This window comes from Xiphophorus couchianus, chromosome 3 (genome assembly GCF_001444195.1).
Source record: "Xiphophorus couchianus chromosome 3, X_couchianus-1.0, whole genome shotgun sequence".
NCBI lineage: Eukaryota > Metazoa > Chordata > Actinopteri > Cyprinodontiformes > Poeciliidae > Xiphophorus > Xiphophorus couchianus.
In genome coordinates, this window is record NC_040230.1 from 2952475 (window position 1) to 2974680 (window position 22206).

The window sequence follows — 22206 nt, forward strand, 5'->3', positions numbered from 1 at the left end:
GGTAAAACAAAGTTTTAAAGCTGGATACTATTCTAACAATGCTAAATGCCATGTTAAGTCATTGATGGTGAGGTTTGTAGCTGAACTGCGGGTGGATCAGTGGTTTTAAAGAGGATTCTTGAAGGGAATCGAGCAACAAAGTGAGACAGTAAGCTGTGATGTACGCTCCTGTGTGAAAAATAGCTGCAGGCAGCTGCTCTGAAATTCATCTGTTGGTGGGCTCTTTGGGTTGTGAATGAGAACCTCAGGGGGAACTAACGAAAAACATGTGTGTCCTTTTTGTTTTATCCCAGTCCAACGCTCAGGGCACCGTGCCCTACCTGGGAATCTTCCTCACAGACCTCACCATGCTGGACACGGCAGTCAAAGACCGGCTGGATGTAAGTTGATCTCATCTGTGGGATCCATGTAACGGCACTCAGGCTGACCTAACGCATCCTGTCACTCCCTTTGCAGAACGGCTACATCAACTTTGACAAAAGGAGAAGGGTAAGTGACACAATATGCAAAATATATTTCTCTCAGCTACAAATAAAGGGGGGGTTAAAGTCTAAAACGAGTGGAGAAGAAATAGAATCAAGAATGTTTATGGTTTTTAAAAAAGCAGGTGCAGTAGATATGTCAGCTGTTTTCCTTTTTTGAGAAACATTGTGGTGATAAAGTTCTTTGTTAACAGGAATTTGAGGTTTTAGCTCAAATCCGGCTCCTGCAGTCTTCTTGCAAAAACTGCGTGTTTGACTGTGACGAGGCCTTCTTACAGTGGTACGACAGCGTGCCCACGCTCACAGAGGAGCAGAGGTACGCATTTAGGAGCGTTTAAGATCTGAAAATATCCAGTTTATGTTTTACTGACTGATGTCTAATTGTAGTTACAGACTGTCCAATGAGATTGAAGCACCCAGTGACCCGAGTCCTCGATCTTTGATGCCAACAGTCATCATCACCCAGTGCTCAGAGTGAGTTACCATGAGGGGATGGAGGGTCTCCATTGACGCAAATCCCCGTTTTTAAATGATTTCTAAAGCCCATTTCACTGGGAGTCGCTCACCATTGTCAGGATTAAATGGATTAATCATATCTGATGTACAATAGTGGGGAGCAAAGTGGATTCTTCTATTTTTGATTTAAATGTTTCAAATAAGATTCAGAATCATGTATAACAAAGATAATTGTAGTAAACAGCAAAAAAGCTATTTTTAAAGACAATTTCATTTATTAAGGTAAATAAAAATACTATCCAATTGACTGGGACCCACTGTTCTGTGCAGAGGTCTTTCAGTTGAAACAAACTGGAGGTTTTTGAGCACCAATGTCCTGTTCAAGGTCACTGCAGGTCAGCCAGGTTTAAGCCCAAACTTTGAACAAGATATGAACAGAAATACAATATCTATGAACATGTAGGTGAGCTTTCTCTAGGGTTGAAGGGTTGTAAGTCACTGTTCGTGTTTATCACTGCTCTCAACCTGGAGTGTCGGCCAGAACACCACTTAGGCCAGGATTCAGCTCAGGACCAGGTGTCAGGATGAGGTGCAGCAGATGGAATAATGAAGACGCCAGGCAGGATCCTTTAACGGTTCTGTAATCCAAACTGTATTACAGATCTTGATCCAATTGAACATGGATGGGCATAAATGTGTGTTTCGGTGTGTCTGGGTGTGTGTGGTTTCCTAGAACAAACAAAAATATAGAAAATAAGTTCAAAGTGTCCTATCATTACACCAAGTTATTATACCTTAGATGACCTAAGAAGGAAATAGATAAAACCTAAATAATCTCAACCTCTAAATCACTATTAATAAGCAAACTAAGACACGTTAACTAATAACCATGCCTCTGCTCAGCACAACGCTCCACAATACACACATATAGCAGCTAGCTCGGACTTAGCAACAGGTGAAATAATAGCAAACGAACAAACTTCAAATCACTCAATTAGCTGCAGTAAACACTCAAATACCGCAACTTACTTATCATTGACGCACTTCTAAGGAAAACACACATCTCTTGCAAATCTCTCCCATGTCAGCACAGCGGCTCAGCTAGCGAACTTGCAAACCAGATATCAGCAACGTTGGTTCCAGCAGTGTGCTGACGTCATCACTGCCCTAACTACGGTATGCCTTAAGGGACAAAGTACCGCTGAACAGAAATCAAGTAATACAAACAGTAGTACTCAACATCAAACTTGAACCATTTACGGGTCTTTTGAACAGAACATGTAAATTATAACGTCAAAATTAAATTGGTGCTTAAGGTTTGTAGTCCTTTAAGGGTCAGATATAATTTAGAAATAGCCTTAGTTGCCCCACAGAGGGGAAATGATGGTGTAACAGCATAATCAGATTCACAAATAAAGTTAAGTGGAGAAGATTGGGATCAAAAAATGCAAAACTCACAGCTAAAGGGAAAACTGCTTTACATGCAAAGTTGAAGCAGGTATCATTTAGTTTTCCAGAATATTTTGTATTAATCCTGTTTCTAGTTAATCGATAAAGTTTGATATTTTCGTTCTTGTTTCCAGCCTGAGCAGTTCCCGGACCAGCCTGGCTGGTGACGGCGACAGCCTCTTCGACTTTCACTCTCCAGTCAATAACTTTCTCTCCAAACTCACAAAGGTAATCCATTAATGCTTATTATTAGAAAAGGTCAGGTTTGCATTTATATGAACTCATTTCACAGATGCTGCATTCAGAGCCGACTCTTTTTTTTCTTTCGCTTTAGTTTCCTTTATTTTGAAGATTTCCCCTCTGAGATTACGGTTATTTGTGTTGCAGCACATGAGATCTCCGTCGGTTTCCTGCCTGGACGTCGACACGTCCCCTCCAACCAACGAGTCCACCCCCGTCGCGCTGACCCCAACCACGCCCACAAAAACGCACCGCAGGTCAGCCTCCTGCGGCAACAACCTCCCCAGTAACGTTCCGGGGTCAGGGCCCGACATGCGGATCATCAGGATACGGATGGACCTGCAGGATGGGAACCTATACAGAAGCATACTGGTACAAATCTCAAAACCATTTCACTCTAATTCACATCAGCAGTGAGTCGGTCTGAATTATCCGCAGCACGCTGCACTTAAAGCTGACTCTCCGTGGTAATGATAGTCATCGGATCAGATCCTCAGGACACATCAGAGCCACCGTATCATTAGTGCAAATCAAGCTGTACTGGTGTCACAGTTATGCTCTGTTTTCCACTTAGGTTACGAGCAATGACAAGACCCCCGCTGTGATCAGCTCTGCCTTAGAGAAACACAATCAGGACCCCACACAGGCGTCCAGATACGAGCTGATACAACTTCTGCCTGAAGGAAAAGGTACAAAAAAACCCTGTTGTCTACTTCAGTGATTATTAAGCTCAACAATTCAGCAGTTTTTATGTAAATAAGGGCATGGTAAAAGTTTAGTTCTGTGATTTTGATCTGATCTGGGATCTAAAATAATTATAATTAGAATAATACATTTTTAAAATTTCAATTTCAATTTGAGATACAAATAATGACTAAAAACAGAAAATAGGACCCTGCTGCCTTTATTTATTAAAGAAAGATGAAACCAAGCTTGAAAAGTTAAATGTCAAAACTAAGTTTACTCCACAGCAACAGTCTCAGAAATCAGGTTTTTACTTTATTTAGGAGAGATTTTTCTCTTTTCACCATTCCTTGGTTTGCAGACATATTTTTCTATTCATCTGCCAACAAAGCATTTCAATCATGCTTTTGTCTGGACTTTGTCATTTCAAAAACTTGATTCTTTACTTTTTTAGTTGCATTGTTTCTGAACAGCAAATTGACAAAATACCTGTTTTTCTATGAATAACACTAAAGTCAGTTTAAATTCTAAAAAATAGCTTCGGTGATTTAGCTGCTTCTGGCTAACGCAGCAAACACCCATCACTGTCACCATGTCGTCAGCTGGAAACAGTTTTTCCTTAAATACTTTGTGTCTCTCTCCTGTTAACTCAGAACTGGTCATCCCGGCAACAGGAAACGTCTTCTATGCCATGACATCATCCAGCGTCGACTTCCTGTTGAGAAGGAAAGGCGGGAACACCCCGGTTGGCTCGCCAATCACCACGGAGACGAGCGCCACTTTTCCTCGCATCAAGGCCAAAGGAAGGAGATTGGTCCGGACTTTGTTTTGACACAAGCTTTGTCCTCTGCGGCAGTTTTTGTTTTCTCTATAAATGTGCAAAAAGGACAAATCTACACATGCCTTCCTTCGTTCTCCCGACCAAGTCTGTTCTGCAAAAAAGTTAACACGTGTTCACGAGACATCTGCTGCTGAGGAACCGGGCCAGTTCTCCCAATTGCCAACCAATATGCATTACTAAATTAAACTGGGAAGGAAGGGCTGGTGGAGGCCTTTAACTGAGAGAATCAGGTGCTTCGGCCCGGTCATCTAGCATGCAATGCTTCTGTTTTTCATTCCAACTCAGCAGAATTTGTAAGCATAGATGTGTAGCGAAACACTGAAGCATCTCCCTGAGATATATAAACATGTTTTGTATATATTTATATACCTTGTATGTCTGTATGATGAGAGAAGCTCCTAATTAATCTGAGAAATCCTGTTCATGCATTTCTGTTAGACTCCAGAGAGCTCAGAAAATATGAATTGTTTCATTTAGACATAAACAAAAAGCTGCAACAATCAGACATTTATTCTACAGAGGGACTTTTACCAACTCTGCAGCTCAAATGAACGTTCTGGGCTCTGTGGGAACATAGAGTTAGAAAAACAGTTTCTTCTCTGACAGGCTTTCTGCACGCTCATCCAGCAACATCCAGACAGTTCATCTGCAGGTCGTCCATTACCCAGAGAGCCAAACGTTCCTCCAGCCGAAGCTGCTGTTGACCGAAGTAAATCATTATTTACAAAAGGGAGAAAAGATTTGTTCTGCTGGATGTCTAAAAGCAAGGAGCGGCCAATCATTTCTTCATGTTTTCCTTCTTAGACATTCTGACTTTCTGGTGATCTTTCACAGTCGCATTAATCAATTCTTCTGAAGACGTTTCTTTTGGACTTTTACTTTTACATTTTTTTTACTTGTCTTCAGTCCTGTATTTGACCATTTCAGATGTTTTTGTTTATGACATTTAATCATTCAGCCATAAAAAAAGGCTCATTTAAAATTGAATCTACAGGGAACTGGAAGCCTCAGAGCTGGGTTTCTGAAACGTTAAGAGATTACAGGGAGCTCTGGCTGCTTGGAAGGAAATATGTAAGAAAGGGTGAAGTTTAAAACATTTTCACAGCACTATATGCAAGTAGATCGGTGCATTAAATTAATATAGCACAAAACTGAAGTTTCCTCTAAATTCCAGTGGACAAAAACAATTCCTGCAGCTTTAAATGAACTTCAAGCACTTTACAAAAAAACATGATGCTTTGCTAAATCAGCATAAAACTTCAAACAGGAAGAAAGTCGTTCCAGAACCAAACAGCTGATATGTTCAGGTCTAACGGGTTGCCAGGTTGGTTCCCCTCTGAGCTTTCTTTATTTTATCCTGAATGTTCAGCCGCTTGAGTTTAATCTGAACCAGTCCGGTGACCTCTGGCCTCTACGCATCATTCCCAGTGCTGATGAAGCCTTCTGATTGGCCGAGGCCCGGGAGGAGCCGTGGGGAACAAGAGAGAGGATTCTGGGTAATACTACATGATGTGCGGGTGTGATGCTGTTGCTAAAGAGTGTTTTAGTGCCTTCTTCTGCTCGGTGCTCACCTTTCTCATTAGAATGTATTCAGAACACACAGGTGGAGGAAACACAGCCTCCTCCATCGCTGATCCGTTTCACATCAAACTTATTTATGCACTACATGTCAGATGTCTTATTTTGTGGTAATAAACTTACTTTTATATGGATTTTGGTGCTTATGGGTGAGATTTGTCATGCTGTTGGTCCTTTCATAAGAGGCAGTAAATTCAGCTCCATGCATCATGTGAGTGGTGACATTTCAAAGACAGGTGACGTATGAAGTCAGACACCGCCGCAGAAGCTTTTTTTTATTCAAATTAAAGACAGCCAGCATCTTTATCTACAGGAAAGATCAAGGTCAGACTGAAGGCGGAGAAAAACCACTTCACAGATTATTTGACTTTATAACCAACGTTCACAGAGAAGTAAAAGAAAATCATCAAACCTGAATCTTTTCTGCCCTGATTTCTTTCCAGAATCCTAAAAATAATAATAAAAGAAAGAATCCACGTGCTTTTCAAGAAGCAGAGCATGTCAGTCCTCGAGAGAACACCTGCATGCATGAGTGAAAAAACCTCCTTACAGAATCTGCTCTCATCCATTTGCAGAAGAGTCTCTTCAGTTTCAACAGCTGTGAAAAACACTTCAGCTATCGCTTTTATTATTCTTAAAGAGACACTTTTACGGGTTTTGTTCTGTTTTCTCCTAACCTCTCCAGCTTGCTGTCAGATGTTTGAACTCGTTCTCCTACTGCACTGCTCCATTTGCATAAAAAAAATTAAATCATACTGAGCATTTGAAATGTTTTTGCCAAGAAAGCATAAACTGAATGTGTCTCTTTCGCAAGTGAAGAACTATTTTCAGTTTTCTTGAGACTCACACTCTGTGTCTGTTTCATTTACTCGTTATAAATGTAATTTGCTTTAAAAACAAGCAATTTGCAGTTAAGTTGAACTGCTGTTTGGAACTAATGATGTTCATCTGAGCTGCATTTTTAGGATCAGTTCAGTTATTTGCACTTTTTTGAAAATAAAAACTGAAAGATACATCTTGAAATCTGCATGCATGATGTGCAACATCCTGCTGCATCTTTGTGGCTCTTTGCAGGTCGTTACTGCCACCTGTTGATTACTGGAATAGTAAAATAAAGGAGAAAAAACATGCAAACTCCTTGAACTCACATGTATTCACCGCATTGAAGTATTTAAAAAACTAAGCATTTTTATAAATAACTGTTGGTTATTAGGAATGATGCTTGAATTTTAAGAGGCTACGGGGAATATAAGCTACTATGGAGGATTTTCTCTTACAGTGTACAGACATAATTTCAACAGCTTACAGTTAAACCAGTGTAAACTTTTACTCCTTTAAAACCCTTAAGAAAATAATCCCGAAATGTTACGGCACCACATAATACAGAAAATTACCTAATTTTTAAAAAATTGCAATTGGAATAATTACATTAGACTTTCAAATGACATTCACTAATAGAATGTTTAAAACTAATGTTTAAAACAAAATGTCTTCCTTCAAATCTTACTGAAGATAAAAACCTGGAAAACTGAGAATCTTCAGGCGTAAAGATTTGGTTTGAGACGATGAAACTTTTTTTTTTGACGGTTTTTGATATGGGCAGTTGTCCAGGGCGGCATCAGAAAGGTTGAAGCACCCAAGAACTAGGAAATAAAACATATCTGTTATCAGCTGACCCCTGAAAATGTTTACTACTTCTTGTATTCATGTGTAGTGCAGTAAGTTCCCTTAGTTGGTGTTAAGCACTGGGAGACTACATTACCTGCTTTCTGCTACAACCCCCTCACCCCCACAAATAATTGATTAGTTTATTTAGATATTTGCATTTTAACTGGTAGACTGAAGTTAGGCACAGTGATTAATCACGATTAATCACTGTGTCAGAGTGTGATTAATCTGATTACATTGTTTAATCAACTGACAGCACCAGCCCAAACTGGATTTTGCTTTTTTGCGTTTTAAAACTGACTCCCAGCATACCAAGCGAGTTGAAATATTTCCCATAAGCCCCTGAGCCCAGCGTTATCGTGTAGCTCAGCGGACTCTTCAGCACTGGATCGTTCCTCCTCCACAGGCCTCGCACTCCAGCGCCGCCGTCCGGTAAGCCTTCCACACCGTCGGGTCCTGAAGACACACGGTGCCTCCTCCACGCTGTTCCTCCGCCTCATTCCTGTTTATGTCCCCCACGCACACCCAGCCGCCACCTCGCGACCCGTCCTGCGCTGCCCTTAGGCTGACGGCCCACTTGGAGTGGTCCTCCGTGGTCTTGAAGGTGAACGTCTGCCCCGGGTTGATGCTCTTGATGTCCAGGACCTTCCAGCCCAGCGAGCAGTCGGAAGGGAGGATCCCAGTGGAGCGCACCCAGAACTGAACCAGGAGGTCTGATTTGAGGGTGGGCGCCACCCACGAGTGGTAGAGGTCTGAGGAAAGAGAGAGAGGACAGGTGAGACAACGAACCTGAAGCTTTAGAAATTGCTCCAGCCTATAAAACAGAAGGAGCACCGTCATCGAACTTTGCTCCTTTGGCGAAGTTGATGAAGTCGGTGCCGCCTGCTGAGGTCAGAGTCACGCTGCGGTTGGACACAGTTTTCACATGTGGAAACGTCTGAGAGGACAGAAGGTTTTTGTTGCAGACAGCAGCCAGAGCGGGGACGGAGGACGCCAGGGACTCCGGGACGTCACAGTCATACACATCAGGCTGATTGATCTGCAGCTGCTCTCCTGTGGCGCAAAACACACTCAAGTCATTGGACTGGACAATAAATCAATAACAATACATATTGCGATAAACACACGATCAATATCAATAAAAAATATGTTTGGCCCAATATTCAATAATTTCATTGAACTCCAATCCAGAACTGCAAAGCATTCTGGGGGATGTAGGCAGAGGAAAGGTTTTTAGCAGCTCAACCTCTCACAGGCAGCTAAGCAAGTTTGTGGCATCAACTAACTCCCTTTTTGGTTACCTAGCAACAACCTGTTGAGTTTCCAGGTTGTTATGCAGCAGCAGTTTAAGGTTTCACCACCTTGCCTCATAACTGCTTAAAAATAAATACTAATTGTTACGCAAACTGCGCTGATCTTTGAAAATAACTTTATAAATAAAATGGATTATTATGATTATTATTATTAATATGGGACTTTTTGCCAGAGCAGAAGCAGCAGAAAACAGCAAATGGAGCCGTATTTGTTGCTTGCCAAACTGTAAAACACAACTTTAAACATTAGACAAAATATTCCCACAGTGTAGAAGTGGCTGATTGAATTTGGATGCTTGGTTTAATAAACATTTTAATCACCACTAAATTTACAAACAGGAATATCTGTTGGACCTTTCCTCTAAATGAATGCATTATCCCTAATTCAGATATAAAGGAACTGTGTAAGAACCAAATTGCCTTTTTTGTGAAAGTATTGAATGTTTGGACAGATGAGAGTTCTGGTTTGATCAAACTTTGGTTTAGGCCCAGTAGCCTGAGCAAAGCTATAAAACTAGTCGTGCTCGCGAAATAAGATCACTGCAGTAGTGATTTAATTATCAAAGCACAACAGCTTTGCATTTAATTAAAATAAATTGAGTTTCTGCTAAGTGGTATACTGGTTCAGGACAAACTAAATGAAATAAAAGTTAGACTTGATTAAATTTGTTACTGAAACTACACAAGTTTATGTCAGCTCAACAGTTTTTCATTTACAGGTGGCATCCCTGAGACGATTACAAAGCAAATTCCAACAGCAACAGACCAGTTTTCTGTATTTATGTGTAAATGAAATGCTGCAGGTGGTGATAAAAACAAATCTCTGTCTCTGCTGTTTGACCAGATGCCCTCTGCCTGTGTGTCCACGTTTTCCCCGGACGCCCAGAACATCTCAGCTGGAGAGACGAGGACGTGATGAAACAAATCCCTGCCGCAGCGTGAGGGCCTCGATCTCTATGGTTACACACCTCCGTCTAATTACATTATCCCCAGCTCTGCCATAGCAACTGTGCCAACGGCTGAGTCTGCCAGCGATCTGCGGCGGCGGCTGAGTGACACGGAGACAACACCTGTTTACACTGATTATGCTGTTGTGTCATTACCTGACTGGAATGCTAAACACAACATAATAAATCGTTCACTAAAAGCAGCAGCTTTTAAGGAACTATATTAGCATATTATTTAAATAAAGCTGGCAAACATATAGTTTTTGTATTGTTCCTTAAGAGATTTCTCTTTGAAATATTTAAATAAAAAACATTTCTTCCTGCTAAAACCCTTGCTCAGACATCAGCGGTCTAATAAAGTTAAGGATTGACCCAGTTTTTTCTGACACATTTAGTTAAGAATCCAATCTAAATTGAATCTTCAGACTTTTTAGGTATGTTTCAAAAATGTTGATGTTATCTCCCAGATATGATGAGTTTCCCTGAACGTTGCATAAATCTGTGAAAAGTTTTATTTACAGAAATAGACTTATGTTTATATTGGCATTTTTAGAGAGTGGAACACAATATAAGATAAGCATTACAGGCTGGTGTTCAGCAGCAACAACTTTTGATTTCTTTTTTTAAAGTGTTTCTACTTTGAAACAAAATTAAAATCCCTCCAAACTCAGAGGAAACATGTATCATTATATGCTTATGAGATGCTTGTGAGAGAAAACAAAATCAAACCTAAATGTTTCTGCTTTTCCCCTCAGCGCTCCTCCTGTTCTCACCATCGGAACCGTCATGCATTTAAATGTCCTCCTTTACCTACAACTTCATTTAGGGGACCAACTTTGCCTCAGAGGCTGACCATTGTCTAATGTGAGTTGTGCACAGAGGCATGAAAACCTTAAATACTCTTATATTTTTTCCTTCTTCCTCAATAACACCACATCTTGATTTCATTTTCAAATTGTTCATATCTGTAATATTCTTAATTAAGTGGAAAACCTGCAAAATTTCATATTTAATTTAAGTTCTACGATGACAGAGAGGATACATCCTGTTTCCTTAAAGGTGCAGCGCACCTCCTAAGTTCTCCATATTAATACTGGTCACTGTTCTGCGAGGGGCTTAGCATTCCAGCATAAAAGCCTCGACTCCAGTCTTACCGATAGTCTGGAAACGTTCTAGCGGGTAGGTGACGCAGATGAAGTTCTGCCCGTTGTTCACTCCGCTGCTGGGATAGTAAAACTGCCCTTCCTGTCGCTTAGGGGGGAAGTGAGGGGTGCTGTGCACCAACCAAAACCCCTGATTTTTATCCAGCAGAACGACACCTGAAGGCCAGAGACGATAGATAGAAGTGTTAGCAAATTAGCTTACAGACAATGAAACAGGAATACAGGTGAGGATCTGTTTTGTACCAGGTGAGACTCAGATACTTTATTAGCAGCAGGATATCTCTTCTGTCCATGAGTACCAAATTATGTCCAAACCAGATTATTCCCTGAGGCAGCTGAACTGTTTTCCACTCTGTTTCTGAACACAAGGCGACATTGAGGTGCCTGACCTTTCGTGTGACCTCTGCTGCTCCCGCTGCCTTCAGCCCATCTGCCACCAAACTCCTCAGAAGGCGGCTGGTCGTTGTACAAGATGTACGCTACCTCCGAATTCTGTGAAAACAAAAGTGTTTTCTTTAAATCACCGATTCTAAATTCACACAAAGATTTTGCACGGATCCAAAACAGAAAACAACCAAATAATTTTTCAAAAAATGACATTTTCTAAGTCTCAAAGACAATCTCTGCCATGGACTGATAGCGGACGAGATCTCAAAGTGTTGTCATGTCAACAGCCTCCAAGTCTGATGTTTCCGTCCAGCGGAAGATGTGATTCTGTTGGAGTGCACTCGACTGGTTTGCAGCAGAGTTTGAATTGTCTGGGACATCTCAGGCATCTTATTATAAGACTCCGGACGTCATTTTTGGAGGAGATCCAGAGTTTTCTGGATGAATTACGCATCCCATCTGGCCTTGAAACACCTTAGGAACCCCTATGAAATGTCTCTGGGTTTCTTTGACCTGTTTTCTTCACGGTATGGTCTCTGTTGAGCAGAAACCAAAGGATGGACAAACAGGATGAGTTTAAGGAATGAATATGGAACTTTGCGATTTTTACCGGCATTAAGAATAAATGCTGATAATAATTATTGTTGGAATAAAGTCCAAAAATAAAAGCACATTTTCACTTCTCCTACTGAGTGTCTTAGTTTTAAGACACTCAATAGCCGCAAGCATGGCGGTGAAAAATATGCTTAGCACTATGTTCAGTTAACATCTTAAAAAAAAAGGGAAGTCGTACAGCTGCAGATGAAATGCAGAAGCAGACAGGAAGATATCTTAATGCCTTTTTCTGATTCCTAACACTTCACTTGTCAAACTGCAGACTTCAGAGCAACACACGTGCAAAAAATAAATTAAAAAAATTAACAATATTCTGGGATCTCCTTTTGTAACATTGCTAATATTATCAGCAATGTTCTTAAAGAAAATTGTATCATTTTATAAGTAAATGAAGATTCTTTTGAAATAATCAGGTTGTTTTTCCTGGTGGAGGCAGATAGTGCACCAAAACAGTCAGTAACATTTTCTGTTTAATTATTTCCTACCCATAGATTTGTTTTTGTGACAATGTTTGAAGTACAAAAATTGTAGAAAATTGCATTATAGATAGTTGGAATTGGGTTCTACTGAAAAATATGGCACCATCTACTCTTACTGAAAGAAATCTTTATTGAAGTACCAAAATCTCTGATTGAATTTACATTTTTTTTTAAAGTACAATTCATTTAGTACAATGGTGTATTTGAGATTTCTCTTTTAAATACAAGAATAAAATCATAATATTATGGAAATACATTGTTAGTAGGATAAAAATGCAATATTACCAAAAGAAAGCAGAAAGATTAGCTGAAAAACGTTGTTTCAACGACAGCAAAGCTGCGACAGAGCTATAAAGATCTGACCACCTTGTCAAGTTCATGTGATTCTTTTTTCGAAATAAACTCGTTTGCACAATCAATTCAAAGTCCTGCTACTGAGAATTACTTGATGCTGATGTGTTAAAAGATTAAGCATTTATTTATTTGTCAAACCGAAACAAAGATGTTCACAAGATGCTCCACATTCCTCATGTTATTATTATTATCATGATAATTCTCATAAAATTACTCCTTCATTAATATACAACCTTATTCTGGTAATATAGCTTTATTCTTGAATGTTTATGAGTTTGCTCTCATACACTTCCAACTTTATACTCACAATATTACCACTTTATTCTTTAAAAGAAATCTTGACCTAGCCCAGATACTGTGTGGCAATTTAAAAACATTTATTTACCAAGTAAACTAAATTTCTAATTAAGAACTTTTTTTTAAATCACAGATGTCACAATTAGTGGCAACCAAGACAATTCCAATAAAATAAGTGGAATGAAGGAGCTTTTAATAACCATGCTTTCTGTTCCCCTTGTGATATAACACTGACCTCCATGTCTTTCAGCTGTTCTTCAAAATAAAATAAAAAAAACAGACCATTTAAGTGAGAGGTATTTTAATTTTCATAAAGGGGGTAAACAAATCTCCACTGCTAAAGAACTGCAGCAGAGAGTAGCATCTCAGGATCAACAACTCTCCATGAAAACCATTTATTACTGAGGTGCAAATACGGTATAGGATATGGTAACATAGCAAAAACAATCTGGAAGATCAATTATTTTAAAATTAGTAATAGGTTTTGGTTTGCATAGTGGTCCTGTTAAAAAGACAGAGACTTGTGTCAACAAATAATGTCGTGGGAAATATTCCTTTGGGCATTTATCAGTAAAAACAGCTCAAAGATATACTTGAAAGTATCCTATTTAATTTAATTTTTTCAAGCAAGCTCTGATTTAATTGCCGTTATGTAGCCTCCACCACAACTAAAACACACCTCAGACATGATGGAGTAAAAGAGAAGAAATAGAAACTACAGGTGCAGAAAGTGTACAGCAAATACTTTACATAAAAAACTTATTCTAAAGTATTATCGCGTCAGTGCAACATAATTTATTTTTTGCATCCACTTTCTATGCCACTGCTTTTAGGTCACTGTTTAAATTAGTTTAGTTTTTATGAGACTGTTGAGACGGTAAAACCTGAAATATCTGCTGCCTGCGGCCGTTTTTCACTTGGTCCAACCTGAACATGTGAATATGAAGGAAGTGAAAACTGCTTCATAATTCATTTTTGAAGAATGCTGACCTTCAACTATAGGTGTTTTTTTTTTCTAAAGAAAGGGATGTAAAACTCACAATTTTTAGCATCAGCCTCTGATCTGCTGCAGATAAAAAGGAAACCTGATGGAAACCGACCTTTTCCTGTGAGTACAGCTGTCCGACTGTCTGGCCCAAAGCTCCATTGGTGTCATTCACCGTCACCTTCCCCTCCGTCCATCCTTCACTCCCTTTGTCCAGCAATAAATACGTATCTCCCTTGAACTCGTGTGTTCTGCCCCCTTCTTTAGGGAGTTTGTACAAGTAAAACCTTGTTTAAACATAAGGGGACAGCAGAGAATTAATACCAGAGAAGCCAAAAGTTACACAATATATTCAACTGTTATTTAAACTCTCAGATTTCTGTGAATTTTGGCAGTGAAATGAATATTTACCAGTCAACGGCATCACCTTGGTCGTTGTAGCAGCTGATTGGAGATGCGTCGCCCCCTGGTGGCGCACACATAATCAGCAGGGACAGGATCAGAAACATCTACGAAGAAAAGAAGCATGTTTTCATTGAAAAAAAACTAAATCATTATATTGTGAAACTAAGCTTAAATATATTCTAAATAAGAAGATAGATTATTGTGAATTTAAACAAAAACCAACACTTCAAAAGCATTTTGAAATAAGAACAATAATTTAAAAACGAGTTATTCTTGAGTATATTTTATAAAAAATATACGCAGCAAACTGTTCTTAAATCTGCACTCATTACAGAAAAAATAGTAATGAGTGCAGCATTGTGATTACAACAGCATTTCATTAAAAATAGTCATTTAATAATGAAAAATCATCACATTTTCTAATGGCGCAGGTCAAATGGAGCTTATAGAATGGAAACAATCATAAAGTCAATATTCCATCCTACCATCGACATTGTTTACCACTTCCTGGTTCCTCTGGGAGTTTTTCTTGTTATTTCGTTCAGCAAAAAGGGCGTAGAAAGTTTTCCAGGCTTCCAGGTACTCCTTGAGTAATGCTGTGGGCTAATTCTTATGTAATCTGATGAGGTTTTTAGTCCATTTCATCCACGTTTCTCTGCCTCCAGATTGACTTCGAGGCTGCACCTCTTCCTCCAGGATGATTTCTGAATAAGAACAGCAGCAGCAGATTTATTTAGTGAGAGCTGATGCTTCTTTCAGGTCCTGTTTTAGTCCTTTGCTATAGACTTGACTTTCCGTAAACAGTTTAAGCCTCACTTCTTCTTTTGATTCATTTTTTTTCTTCTACCTTCCTCATCTTTATAGACAAACAAACTGCCCACTAAGCTAAAAGATCTCAATTACCTTGGTTAAAGCTGGGCGAAAATAAAATGTAAAACTGTAATTTTCCAAGTTTTCATAGTTTTATTTTTAGCGTGGACACTCTAAAAGCACATGACTTAAACAGTTTTTTAAAATTAATTATTTTATTAATATGATTCATAAATCAGTCTTTAGGAAACAAACTATTATGTAGGAAATAGGCATGTTTAAGCTCAAACATGAAAAGCAATACATTAAAGTCAAACTTATGTTCCGTATTATAAACTAACTTAGCAGTCTCATTTAGTCCGGTTCATACAAACCTCAACTAAGTTCTCTTCACTGTTGTCAATTTAAAAAAGACTCAAATAATGAGTAAATAGATTCTGTGAAGTCCAAATTTCGTTTCCATCCACATCCTGGTTTTGGTCAGAGCTGCCGCTGTGAGCTAATCCCGCGAGGATAGGATAGTGACGTCATCACAACGCAAGCTGCGACCAGAAACGAGCCACAGCCCCAACAGACAGCATTTTTATCAGGACATTTATATATCTAAAATTACTACAGACGCATGCTTAGTACTTTGTCTTGGTTTATGTTTACTGTTAAGTCCTGTTTTTTTTTTCTCAGAAACCTCTTGGATGCTTCTAATCACATGATCAATCACATGTTTTGAGGAAGACTCTTTCTATAAATAATATATTTCTATATAACATGCTTTATTTGCTGTGTTATTTGAGGTGTTGTCATTTTTATATTATATTATTAATCCTGCCAGATTCAAAGCAAAATTGTGTAATAGTTATTCACATTTTACTAAAAAATAGCATGTCAAAAATGATTTATATTTACATCAATAATTAACAGAAAAAGCTGTATTGCTTTTATATTATATTCTTATTTTTGCCATTATCCTAATTTTTAGATCTCTGCAAGTCCTCAATGAGATTCAAGTCAGACCTCTGGCTGGACTTCTCCAAAACAGAGATAATGCTTCAAGTCAGAAGAAAACCTAATAGTAAAATTTAATTACTTTAAACCTGAATAAAAATAATTTTAGTCTTGACTGTGTTTGTTAAACCGCGCCAAGTTGGGACAGGGTTTATATCCTATATTCAGTTTTATATGCTAAGCTGTTTAGAGTTTTGATCTTCATATCTTGAGCAGCTCTAATTTTTATATCATGACAATCAAAAAGAGAGAGCTAAATATAACACATATCTGCAGAATGAAGAGATTTCTACATCAGACAAATTAATCTAAATAAAAGCCATATTGACATGACTGATATTTCTTCTTTGACAAGTGACCTTTAATCCTCCTGATGAGGAACAAACTGGCTGAATATACACACCCAACGCTTGGAAGAGCACTTTCTAGCACATTCATCCTAAAAGTGGAACTTAATCAGCTTTTCCTGTTTCATAATATTTGCTGAAATGTGCATCTTTAGATGTGCTGCATGCTCTTCTCCTTTTTCTCTTTCTGCAAGCATTGCAGGTGGTGGTCAGCGATCTGATATCTTGGCCTAAATCTCCTGTTTGAGGAAGTGACACGGTATCCTCTCGTCACCTCTGACCTCCCCCTGCGTGGGCCGATAACTACTTCCTCAAACAGGTTTCCTCTGAGCTGAGAGGACGCAGTGCAGAGCAGAGAAGGTCACCAGTTTCCATGAGACCCCCAGTAGGTGTTGACATTAGGTGGCCTTCATTATTGCCTGCAGTGTTTTCAAAAAGCATCTTGTGCCTCAAACAGTTTGTGTGATGAGTCACAACCATGCTCTGTTTAACACCAAATACTGCACAGCAAAAATAAAACCAGCTAACTTCAATAAAACTTCTTTGGCAGCCTATTTAGATTAATAAACTACTAAAATGTAATTATTTTTAACTAAGCCTAATATTTGTAAAAGGTAGCAAGAAACACGGTATTTGCCATTTATTTCTTTATCATTACTGAAGCAAAGTATAAAATTCAGGAAGTTGATTAGAAAAATACACCTATAAATGCTCCATTTAGCTTGTTAAATATTAACATCTTTATCTTTGCCTTATTTGTTCCTTAAGAGGAACATCATAAGTCATGTTGTTCTACCATGAATGGTTAAATTTATGTGCAGCTGGATGTTTTTGAAAAGAAATCAGGAAATGTTCCCTTCCCAAGGGAATTACTGTTAATAATAAACTTAGCAGTCGATTTTTTTTCATAGTTTCACCAAAATGCCTTAAAGGGGAATGTCCCTACACATGGATACCATAGTCCATTTCTATCTAATTTATGACTAGAAACTCATAATTTTATTTTTTTTCCCAGTTTTGATTTTCTATCTCAAGAGTACAAGTGCTAAATCGTAAACATCTAATATTTTTTACTATAATAACCAACAATGCAATCATCACGCCACTAAACACCTCTGATCATGAAGTGCTATTCTCTGTTTTGCTCAAATTTCAGGCATCACTGCTACTGAAGAAATTATCCTCTGTCCTTTCTTCCTTCTGACGGTAATTTTGAGAAAGAAATTTCACAAATCAACAAATCTAATGGCTCAGATGCACATTTGGTTTATTCTGGAAGAGAACTTTCATATATCACTTAAACACTGCATGACTGTTTGGATCTCCTCATCAATCTTACCTTGTTGGTAAAAATAAACAACAATAGAGATCAAAATACTTTCTCCTCAACTTCCAATAAAGCTAGTCTATTCTGATCACATTTGCTGGAGGAAAAAAAAATAACTACAGAAATGGTAAACATTTTTACGTAGTAGCAATGTATAATACAACTCTTTCATTTCCAGGACTTGCTGGAGCTTACAAGTCACTGTCCTCAGAATCGAAAGGTTACTTTTGAGGGCAACGTTTATACTATCAAGAGTTTTGTGTATTTGTACTTTCTCCAATTAGATGGTACATCTTCAAACTGGTTATTTGGAGAATTTGGGGTAAATATACACATTTCTGTACCACAAACTCAGAGGTGTCATTCCAGAACATAAAGGGTAATTTTTGAAGTTATATTACGGGGAAACACTTCTGAAGCTCACACTGGAACTTAAAGATTACTTTCATAAAGCACACAGATTACTTTGTTGAACTAACTGGGTACCTTCAGAGATCAAGCTGGGTTATGAGGTATCCTGTAACCTGGTACTTTCCGGAACATTGAAGTTAGTTTCTAGAACTTAGAGATTACTTTCAGGAACAAAGAAGTTACTTTCTCTAGAACCTGCAGGTAACTTACTACAATTCAAAGGTTATGCTCTGCAACTGAAAAGGTACTTCCTTGAACTATTATAGGGAGATATGTAACCTAATGCTTTCATTAACTTACTTTGCAAAACTCAAGTTACATTTCAAAATACCAAGATTACTTTCAAGGAGTATGCTGCGTTTTGAGTCTTGCAACTGGGTACTTTGCTGAATTTAGAAGGTACATTGTGGATGTTGGAGGTTATTTCCAGATCTGATAAGTTATTTTACATAACTTAAATGCTATATTCACAGAAATTCACAGAAAGTAAATGTACAGATTGCTGAAAGTAAAATATATATCATAGAAATTATGTGTAAATTCCAGAGAATAACCACAACTTCCAGAAACTAACTTCTAAGATCCAACAAATAACCTGTAAGGTTTGGAAAGTAATATCTACACTCTAAAAACTAGCTATACTCTGAAAAATATCCTTTAGGTTTCAAGAAGTAACCTCCAAGTTTTAGAAAGCAGCCCTCAATGTCCCTCAGAGTACAGGCTGAATTATGATTTGCTGCACTTTTCTTTATTGGAAACATTTCCTAATGTTACTTTAAAAGCTTTGTTGATCAAACATTAGCGTTTTTGCTACAATCTTGACAACTTTACCACTGACTAACATTCAGGAGGAGTTATGGTTCCGAAAACCCTGATTATACAGGAAATCAAAGCAAAAAAAGAGACACTCATTGGCTCTCACAGCTGGCCACAGTTTCTAATTTTTGTCTCAGGTTTTCAGCAAGCGTGGCAGTTCAGTCCTCTGCTCATCCATTCGCCCGCCCTGCACTTTCAGAAGGAGAGAGAAGAAGTCTTCATCATCCATGGGGCCGGGGGCCCTGCTGCGCTGGTCCTCCAGCCGGCCCTGAGCCTGTTACAGCGAAGGAAGGAATCAGAATCGACAAGTGGATACACCGACTATTTCTTTTTAAAAATTACAGCACTCATTATGGCAAATCCTCCTTACTTGTGTTGTCAGAATCATATCATACAGATCATCTTTAGGGGCAGGAACATCTTTGGGGACAGGAACCGGTTCAGGTTTTTTCACTAAAGTCAGCTGCTTTAGGCTGCCTCGAAAGCTTCTAGATTTTGGTTTTGGGGGCAGAGAGCCTCCCAGCTGGGCTCTCTGGTCATCCAGCCGGCGAGCTTGTGCAGTAGCAACCAAGTCAAAAAACTCCTCTTTCTGCAGTGAAGTCATTGAGGAAAAGACCACTGGAAAGAAAAAGACAAGTAATTCAGTAGTTTTAACCATCAGAGATGGAGAAACATAAAAGTACTGAAACCCTGCTCATAGGTTTCGTGGTTGTTTTTGTTCTCTTCCATCAAAATGAGTCAGAGTCATGTCATGGAAACAGCTGAAACAACTGCATGAGTTTCATCAGTTTCAGTGGAACCTCATGAGCGCGGTCCCACCTCTGTTAGCTGGTTTCCTGGTGTTGGGCTCCGAGTGGCACCTCCTCCTCCTGATCCCGCCCTCCAACCTGAAGGAGCATCGCTGGTCGTTGAGCCGCCTGCCCTCCTGCAGGGTGCAGAGCAGCTCAAACAGCGAGTCCGGGAAGTCAGGGGTTAACCGGTGAACCTGAGAGGAGGCGGGTAGGTGGCGAAGGTGGAGAGAGACGGAGAGAGGTTTCTGACTGAGTGGCACACAATGTTTGTTGGCACAGCAAAGGAATCCACTCCACTCCTACGTAATCCCACATGATGCGTAACAAAATAAATCTTTCAAATTTCCATGGGTGTGTGTGTGTTCCTTGGGCTGAATGTTGTTTAAGTCAATAACATAATAAGTGTTATGATTACCTTCTGAACAACTAACTGATTCAGAGGTTTTCCTTTACCCACCTTCTTTGCATCTTCATCTTGGTCTTTGTCCCCTTCAGGTTGCTGCTCAGAGGAATTTTCCTCCTCTGTCTGGCCAGCTTGTGTCTGCTCTTCACTTTCGTTTTTGTCTAAGTTTAGTCCATCATCTCTCTTCTCACTATCCTCCAGTTTATCAACCTCTGAATGCTCCTCCTCCGTGTTGCTCTGCTGCTTTTCCAACTTTAGCTCCTCTGAATGCGTTTCACTACTCGGTGCAGCTTCATTATTCTCGTCCTCCCCCGGGTGTTCCTCTTTCTTTTCGAGAGCAGAGTCTTCACCACAGCTTTGCAAGATGGCATCTGAGCTGCTCGCTGCCTCTGCTGTGGTTGTGTCTCCGTCCTCGGTGATGATGAGAGGCTCCAGCAGCTCCTCCACAGAAAATTCAATGTTGCTCTCCATTATTGTGTCTGTCAAACTCTGAGCGGAAGAAACACAAAGCAGATTCTTTATTATAGACGCAACGCAGAGAGAAAACGGTTCCTCTTCTGATGGTTAGGCGGCAGACAGGACATGTACGGCGTTAACAGACAGGTGTTTACTGGCTTGAAGACTGTTTTTGAGATTTTTTGTTTGTCCCTCCTTAAGAAACCAGTTTAGCAAGTTCTCACCTCTTTAAACAGCACTATAAAATCTACACTTTTGTTGGGGTTTCTTTTAACAATTAACATGTACTGTATAATGTGGTTAAAAGAGTTGAATGGACTAGTTGGACTTTAGTAATGAAGATAGTTTCTTTTTAAGACTTTAATCCTGTGAGATTCCCCCATGAACATTACTTTTACCACAAGTTAAGTAAACCGGTCTTACCTTTGTCGTTGGGACTTTATCTCCTCACAACATCATCTCTTGAAGTGACCACAGATGTGGTACAGCATTTTTTGCCTCGTCCCTCGTCTGGTCAATATCTCTATGTAGACAAGACAGCAGAGAAAAAATCTGCTGTGAAGTATTTCACATACCAGCGCAACAAGCTCTCCCTCTCTCTGTCTGTATTGCAGTCTTCTGCCTCTCCGCTCTATTCTTCCTGTTCCTCTCGTCTCAGCCCACCCCTATTTACATGCCCCACATTTGCCTCATCTGATTGTCATGAACTACGTCTCTAAAACAAACTAAATAGCTCCTGTCATGCTCTTGCTTCGGTCCAGGTGTGCTCTGAAACAGAGGAGTCTGCAATCTGATCTTAAACTATGAGCATGCCGAGCAGTTGCAGGCAGCTGCTGCTTAAGCTGCTATGCATTTGAATGTGTCAGGCCCCATTGCAACTTGTTGAAACACGCACAGCTCTTCTGCGCTTCACTGTTGTGGTTTTGGCTCACATCCTGTTGACTTGAAGCTAAAACGAGAAGTGGAGAAACAAGCCGTCTTAAGTCAGATTGTTATTTCACAAAAGTCAAATTAGGTTTCATCCATTCGTAGTCAGATTTCAATCTTTACTTTAACAAGAAAGCAAGTAGTTTTCAGGTTATTGAGTCAAATTTTATTTGATCCAGTCTTTTTTTTATTGTTATTGTTTAAGCATTCTTCTACTCAGTCATACACACACAAACACTTCTGCTGTATGAAACTTGTTGCTGTGATCTCAGCAGAATTTCTCCACCAGATTAAAAAAAATGCTGTTGTCATATTTGTCACATGCTGTTCTGAACTTGTACGGAGCTCCACAAGTGCCAGGATGAAAAATAAAAATTTAGGTCAATGACCTCAGTAATTGTTTAGAGCAAAGTATCCCAAATTGAGATTATCTGGACCCAATGTGATTGTTACATTTAAATATTTAGTCGTCCTCTTATTTGTGAACTTATAATAATATATCAGGAGTCTGCAGGCTTCTTGTCTTTTTGCAAACAAAAGTCAGATAGCAGAAAAGTAGGAACGTTTATTGAG

The 22206-nt window shown here is 39.2% G+C and overlaps 3 protein-coding genes across 5 annotated transcripts in view; 1 reads left to right on the forward strand and 2 right to left on the reverse strand.

Moving 5' to 3' along the window:
• The window catches only part of rgl2 (ral guanine nucleotide dissociation stimulator-like 2), a 29664-nt gene extending 23800 nt beyond the window's left edge, over positions 1-5864 (forward strand). For both annotated transcript variants that reach the window (XM_028012060.1, XM_028012061.1), the window contains 8 exons: positions 294-380; positions 457-489; positions 677-798; positions 870-956; positions 2522-2615; positions 2775-2999; positions 3202-3316; positions 3965-5864. In XM_028012060.1, coding sequence (XP_027867861.1) covers positions 294-380; positions 457-489; positions 677-798; positions 870-956; positions 2522-2615; positions 2775-2999; positions 3202-3316; positions 3965-4143 — 942 coding nt within the window. In that variant the 3' untranslated portion in view covers positions 4144-5864. The remainder of the gene's footprint in view (positions 1-293; positions 381-456; positions 490-676; positions 799-869; positions 957-2521; positions 2616-2774; positions 3000-3201; positions 3317-3964) is intronic.
• Positions 5865-5990: 126 nt separating this feature from the next.
• On the reverse strand, positions 5991-15660 carry dnase2 (deoxyribonuclease II, lysosomal). 2 transcript variants are annotated; one of them, XM_028012062.1, is made up of 8 exons: positions 15528-15660; positions 14829-15047; positions 14350-14447; positions 14054-14225; positions 11211-11313; positions 10813-10977; positions 8233-8451; positions 5991-8150 (listed from the first exon to the last, which is right to left on the reverse strand). In XM_028012062.1, exons 2-8 carry the CDS (start codon positions 14835-14837, stop codon positions 7777-7779), a joined length of 1140 nt encoding a protein of 379 aa, XP_027867863.1. In that variant the 5' UTR covers positions 14838-15047; positions 15528-15660; the 3' UTR covers positions 5991-7776. The 2 variants fall into 2 exon arrangements, with proteins under 2 accessions (XP_027867863.1, XP_027867865.1); XM_028012064.1 differs by lacking the exon at positions 15528-15660 and having other exon boundaries at positions 14829-15122.
• Positions 15661-17745: 2085 nt separating this feature from the next.
• Positions 17746-21571, reverse strand: gpsm3 (G protein signaling modulator 3). Its single transcript, XM_028013172.1, has 5 exons — positions 21130-21571; positions 20305-20739; positions 19876-20041; positions 19427-19674; positions 17746-19330 (listed from the first exon to the last, which is right to left on the reverse strand). Exons 2-5 carry the CDS (start codon positions 20719-20721, stop codon positions 19190-19192), a joined length of 972 nt encoding a protein of 323 aa, XP_027868973.1. The 5' UTR covers positions 20722-20739; positions 21130-21571; the 3' UTR covers positions 17746-19189.
• Between the last annotated feature and the right edge of the window lie 635 nt (positions 21572-22206).

What these genes read in the sequence shown, in the direction of transcription:
- dnase2 (XM_028012062.1), bottom strand. An exon ending in AGCTGTACTCACAGGAAAAG is followed by an intron (nt 11,314 to 14,053) that starts GTCGGTTTCCAT and finishes TTGTTTTCACAG; the next exon opens with AATTCGGAGGTAGCGTACAT. An exon ending in AGAACGTTTCCAGACTATCG is followed by an intron (nt 8,452 to 10,812) that starts GTAAGACTGGAG and finishes TTTGCGCCACAG; the next exon opens with GAGAGCAGCTGCAGATCAAT.
- gpsm3 (XM_028013172.1), bottom strand. Translation starts at nt 20,721, where the DNA reads ATGGAGAGCAACATTGAATTTTCTGTGGAGGAGCTGCTGGAGCCTCTC. An exon ending in AAGATGAAGATGCAAAGAAG is followed by an intron (nt 20,042 to 20,304) that starts GTGGGTAAAGGA and finishes GCCTCCTCTCAG; the next exon opens with GTTCACCGGTTAACCCCTGA. An exon ending in CAGGAAACCAGCTAACAGAG is followed by an intron (nt 19,675 to 19,875) that starts GTGGGACCGCGC and finishes TTTTCTTTCCAG; the next exon opens with TGGTCTTTTCCTCAATGACT.